This window comes from Nanorana parkeri, unplaced genomic scaffold (genome assembly GCF_000935625.1).
Source record: "Nanorana parkeri isolate BGI_ZX_2015 unplaced genomic scaffold, ASM93562v1 scaffold159, whole genome shotgun sequence".
NCBI classification, from domain to species: Eukaryota; Metazoa; Chordata; class Amphibia; order Anura; family Dicroglossidae; genus Nanorana; species Nanorana parkeri.
The window spans coordinates 1,590,074-1,596,423 of NW_017306427.1; the positions used below are offsets into that span (position 1 = coordinate 1,590,074).

At 42.1% G+C, this 6,350-nt stretch overlaps 1 protein-coding gene across 1 annotated transcript in view; it reads left to right on the forward strand.

Annotated features, from left to right (window-relative positions):
• LOC108785392 (contactin-associated protein-like 5) overlaps nucleotides 1-3,486 on the forward strand; it is a 283,646-nt gene extending 280,160 nt beyond the window's left edge. Inside the window, exon 25 of the mRNA XM_018554450.1 lies at nucleotides 3,210-3,486. Coding sequence (XP_018409952.1) covers nucleotides 3,210-3,406 — 197 coding nt within the window. The 3' untranslated portion in view covers nucleotides 3,407-3,486. The remainder of the gene's footprint in view (nucleotides 1-3,209) is intronic.
• Nucleotides 3,487-6,350: the final 2,864 nt, after the last annotated feature.

Below are 6,350 nucleotides of genomic sequence, written 5' to 3' on the forward strand. Positions count from 1 at the left end.
CCTCATCTGATACTATTTGACATTATTCATGTTTATACCTCACTTTGTTCATCTAACACCATAGTACAAACTGTATTTGCAAGATTTAGAAGATCAAGACGGGGACCATCTGCAGGGCACTCTGCAGGCTGAAGTCCTCCAGCCGGCATGTGATCACCATGTCATAGCAGAGATGGCAATCGAATGGCTGAGAATCACTCTGACTGGTTCCCGATCATTAGTGGGGACTGGAACAACCAGTGTGATTGAGAGCCATGGGCAGTGCACAGTTTTTGCTTGTGGCTCTTAAAGGGAGTGAGCTTTATTAATGTTTCCCCAGTGCGGGGCGTTGTGCTGGGAAGCATTATGGTAAAGATTGTAGGTGGAAAGGAGTTTCATGTATTCCACTGCATCTACAGCACACACAGATGATCTCACAGGGTCTGCAGTAGTGTGGTAGGCATGTTCTCCTGAAGCTTGTGCTATGTGACTTGTTTCTCTCTGCTTCTGTAATTGGCAATCACATTCAAACTTCCAAGGCAGGTCTGACTCTTATTGGCAATTGTAAAGAACACCGTTACACTGCATTTTCTTTACATCAATCGTTTTGTGAAAGGCCGCAAGTAGGGTGATCTGGCATTGCCAGAAGGTGTGTTCCAGGATCACCAGATTACTAGGGAGTGGGTAAACCAGTGAAGAATAGCAATGCCTAGATGTAAAAATAAGGTACGATGCATGTGGGGTAGTGCTCCTCCGCCATTCACACCTCAAGTCTTATTTTTTTTAATTTTGGCTGGTGTGTACCTTTAGAAAATTTAGTAAAATTCTCACAATATTTTGTTTCTTTTATCATCTGCTTCTTTTATGATAATAATTTTATGGCCCAACTCCTCTCTGATCCACCAGAATCTTAAACACACTTATATATCCCATGAATGGCCTCTGTTCTAGGCTGGATGTTTCACTGAACATCTTATGTTTCCTCACAGCTGGGACTGACAAGCCATCTATCACTGTTTCTTACCTATCAACCTCCCAGCCTCCTCTCAGCCACTGTAGTGATAAGGTCGTAACTGCCCGTAGTAAATTAAATCCTGTGCACATCAGCAGGGATGGCAGCTGCCAAGTCCTTCACCGAGCTCTGGTGCCATCAGCAATCACTCAGGGTTCCCGAGAAACATTAATATTGCAGCGGTGGGTGTCAGTCCTATTGGAAAGCTGTCAATTAGGTCAGATTCTGGCCAGTAATTTGATGACCTATATGAACCTGCAAAGAGATTGGTATTATAAGCCATTACATTTTCTCTTGAGAGAATGCATTTTCTGGATTTACGACTTAGTTCCTGGAATGCAGTTATTGACACGGGATTAAAGTTTAAAGTATAACTAAAGGTAGACACCCCAAGATGATCTCATTCTTTTTCACGTTTTGTTGTAAATGAATACACATGCTGCTATGGAAGTGAGGAAAATGTGGAGCTTGGAAATGGGGCACTAGATGCTGGGCATCATTAATGCATGGCTAAAGGGAAGGAGGGAGGAAGACGTGAAGAGGCAATGTACAGTTCACATACATAGAGAAGATGGAATTGAGGGGGGTTAATGTGCAGGATAAGGGAGGTACATGAGTAAATAATGGGTTGCATAGAGACAGCATGGAGGTGAAATGTACAGGAGAGGAGGATGGGTAAAAAGGTTACAAAATTATTCTAAAGGAACTCTATGATCTGTTTATTTACAAATCTTTTCATTTGTCACAGAAATCACAGAGCTGCTTGGATTATAACCCTAACATTAATGTTCACACCAACCCTCCCTGTAACCCTACCACTAACCCTCCCTCTATACCTAACAGTGATCATCACACTGACCCTCCCTATAACCCTACCACTAACCCTTCCTCTATACCTAACAGTAATCATCACACTGACCCTCCCTGTAACCCTACCACTAACCCTTTCTCTATACCTAACAGTATTCATCGCACTAACACTCCCTGTAACCATAACACAGACCAGCCCATTAACCTTAATGTTAAGCCACCTCGTAACCCTAAAACTTATGTTCACACTGACCCTCCTTATAACCCTAGCACCAACCCTTCCTCTATACCTAACACTAATCCTCACACTAACACTTACTCTATACCTAACACTAATGCTCGCACTAACCCTTCCTCTATACCTAACACTAATCCTCACACTAATCCTTCCTTTATACCGAACACTAAGACTCAAACGTACCCTTCCCGTAACTTTAACGTTCATCCTCACTTATTACACTTTGTAAGTCTACCACTAACTCCCCCTCCTCACCTTGTAACCCTTACACTAACCTTCCCTGTAACCATAACACTATCCCTTCCTCTATACCTAATGCCAATCTTCAAACTTACCCCTCCTGTAACCCTAACAGTAACCTTTTCTTTTGACTCTAATATTAACTCTAGTACTACAAAAGGATTAGAGGCACCGAGACCTTTGATCCTAAATGTCCATTGATTTCACTATAAGTTTTTAAATGGGTCTTAGTCACTGAATAGTAGGCTGCACGTCTGCCCGAAAAGAACCCTAACTGCAGTAGGGGCCTTGGGGAAGTGAATAGAAGCAAAGATAGAGTCCAAAATTGTTTCATTGGTAGAGATACAAGCATCAAAGTGCCAACACATTTTGGGGCAAATTCAAACCCATCAGGGCTTGAGGTGTAATTCAGAGGGGAATCATTTGGGGGATCAAATATGGACTTAGGGAGATTACAGTGATAGTAACCACAAATTCAATCTTGTAACAAGGTTGGGCACATGCAGCAGAATTTGATTTCCCAAGGGATTTCCCTGAATTACACCTCAAACCCCTTCTCTACCAAATAAAACATTTTGGGATTCTTCCTTGTTTGGTGGTACCTCCATTCTTTGCTCTAATACTACTCTGTGACCCTCTTTGTTACTCTTGTCTCTCTACAGACACACACTTCCTGTAGCTCTTACACTGACCATTCCTGTAACCCTAGCATTAACCTTCCCTTTGCGTACACACGTCTACCACTCTAGGACACTCTACAGAGATGATCAACTCTCAGCACCAAAAGATGCAAAATCCCAAGTCTCCCATATACTTTTCTGTTTTGTTTCCCCAATCTGTCAAAAAGAAAAATTCTGATGACCGCAGTTACACTCTAACAAATACTGAGGCCACGTGGTGATCTATCTGCTTCTTGTGCTTCTTTTGTAGGTGTCATAGCGATAACGATATTCATCATTTTTTGCATTGCGGCCATCATGACCAAGATCCTCTACCAACATAAAAAGACACACGGCAAAAGCCAACCTAAGGAGAAAGAGTATTCCGGGAACATTGACTATCCCTTCCGAAACGAGATGGACTTACAGAACACAGTGAGCGAGTGCAGAAAGGAGTATTTTATTTAACAGACTGGATTTCTAGAACATTTGTTTTCTCCTATTTTTTGGGCTCTTTTTAGCTGATCCTTTACAGCCTTTTCCTTGGAAAAGAAACACACCTGACACAGGAGTGGACGTTGCTTCCTTCTTATCAACATCATTGTGGCTGTTATGGCAGCTCGCCCTCGGTCTTACAGTCGGATCCACCCGTGAGCATGGATTCCTATTCAGGTTTTTGAATTGGATCACCTATGGACTTGGTTTGTAGTTCAGGATTTTACGGTCTATTTAACACAATCTCCTAAATATGTGCCTCACAGTTTTCAAAACGTCTACATACGATGACACAACCCAAACACACTGTTCCGGTGCCAATGATGGATTCACCTTTTTGCGTTGGGTCACCAAAAATTTGGTGCCCTTTGGATTTCTACAGGAACCTTAGTGACAGCCGGTGATAGTGTTGGCAATTTTGTAAGCGCAATGGGGCCACCCGAAATTGGTTTGGCCCAACAGTCCTTCTGCCGCGGGGCACTGAAGAAAACAGTTGCTGATGTATTGCTCAGTATGGTATACTTTTCCGACTCATACACGTAGGCAAATATATACATAATATTTAGGAAATACGAGCTATGTAGTCCAGACTAGACTTTTAAAGCCAGACTCTTTATACTTGCTAGCAAATGTAAAATGTTCTAATGAGGAAAAAAAAGTCTAAAGGTTGTTCAATGGTTTTGTTCCCAGTAATTATAATATTGTCAAGCTGATTGTCAAGCCATGAACAGTGATGGTTTTATATGTTTACCACAACTACATACGCTGTCTATATCACAAAGTATTACAAAGAAAGGGGAGGCACCTTTTTTTCGACCCTTGGGAAGGTGAAAGGGCCTCGTTTAGGGCTGCAATATAGCAGTATGTGTTGGCTGCCCAGAGGTTATAGAGCAGTTTAATTGATGTCATTGGTGCACATCAGCCATTGGCCCTGATTCAGTAAGCTATAAGTAGCACTTATGGCACCTTAGAGGGTGGCATCTCAGTCAATGTTATGTAATTTTAGCATGCCTTAAGTGCTGTTTAGCACACTTTACCTGCACATGAAGCTTCACGTATTTGGGTCATCATGACACACATTTTATTACATTTTGTCAAGAAAGGAAACAGACGCAGGAGGAATAATCTGTGTTATCGTGGCTGCAAGCTTTGCATTCCTAACCCCATAACCCCTTGTTCTGGAAGCTAATTTCAAGTAGCCATTTCCACCAGCCGAAAGATTTCTTGTCAGTCTAGCTGTGCACTTTGTTGTAGAGTAAAATGGTTTCCCTCCAAATTAATGATGGTGTAAGCTAGCTTTCTGCTCAACAGGTATAAAAATGTAAAGTTCCCTAGCTTCGTTGTATTCATTAGATCGTTAGATTGTAGTCCATCCCTGGAGCGAGCTTGGAGCGGTGACTACTTTACAACACACAGAGACCATGGGGAACAAGTGTAGCCCCCCTCCAGAAGGAAGGACAGTGTCAGCACCAATTCAGAGATGATTGGGGGATCTACAGCCGAGTGATACACAAATAAGATACATTGTTGTGCATAGGTAAGGGACTTGAATGTATTTTTAAGATGTAACTCATAAGTTTAGTGTCACTTTAAAGTGGAATAATAACGTTAACACTTCCCTATTACTTTTTGAAGGCGGCCTGCTTGCCCTCCAGCAAATCAGACAACTTTAGTGAATATCTGGGTACCTGCAAATCTTTCTGCTCCAAGTCAAATCTCAGCTCAACTGATTTGCTGATGATGTCTTGGTCATGGAAGGAAACTAAGTTGGGCAAGAGTCATGATGCAATAGCAATTCAAGTCTGTGCCACCTAATCCTACAACAGGATGATATACTGATAAACATACATATAATGAGACAAGCAAGAGATATTTTAGATGTTCGGTAGAATTTATAAATCAATAAATGCAGTATTGCACAGGGAAAAAATAACATATATACAGCAGATACATTTATATATTTGTACATATATAATATATACCCAAAATACAGAGTAAAAATGATTGTCAAAAATCCTTATTTTTTGCTATTTCCATTGGTTTATTCTAAAACCTTTCCAGATTGAATGAAAAGCCACACCAACTGAAAGTACTCAAGCTCTTAGTACTTACCTACTTAGTAGTAGGTTGTTAGGAGCTCTTAGCAACCTGAGACGCTATAGCCAGAAAGGGGGCGGCAGGTTGTCCTCTGTCAGAACTTAAACCAGTCTAGGGACGCATTTCATGTTCTCAAACCTTTTTTTTTTCCTGAAGATCCTGTCTTCAAACCCAAAGATCTGACAATGGTTCCTGTACTGGGATTTCTTTACTCTTCCCTCACAGCAACATTCTTTTTTTATGGGGTCCAAGTTAAAAACAAAAAAATCTCCCATTTCTATGACATACCCAAAACCGGATGGAGCCAAGGAGCACAGGAAATGCTCCTTGGCTCCATCTAATGGCTGGAATGTGATGTGAATGGCATTTGACCTATGTATGGCTGGGTGGAAGCTTTTTTAAACTTGACCTTATACGGATGAACGTTGCTGTGACCTTAATAGGTACACAAAAGGGCAAATAAAACTACAAACATTTACTGAGGGTTTAATAGGGTTGGGTGGTGACTGCTCCTGGTGCATGCTGTCGACGGGGGGCTGTATCAGGGGCCATCTCTGAGCCTGACGAAGGGGACCCTGTGTGGCCCCGAGAGCACTTGCCAATGAGAGACAGCATCTGTCAATAAATGAGCATCTAATTGATGTTATTATCGTTGTTGAAGTGCTGGTGACCTCTTCCTTTTTGTATCAGGGGCCAAACGTGGTGCATGGCGTCCTGTTCAGCTCACTGACATAGCTGGTTGCCAGGAGCTGGGTGGGACACATGCCAGAGCATCCCGCTCAGCTCCTGGCAGTCAGTGAGCTGGGTGAGATGCCAGCTA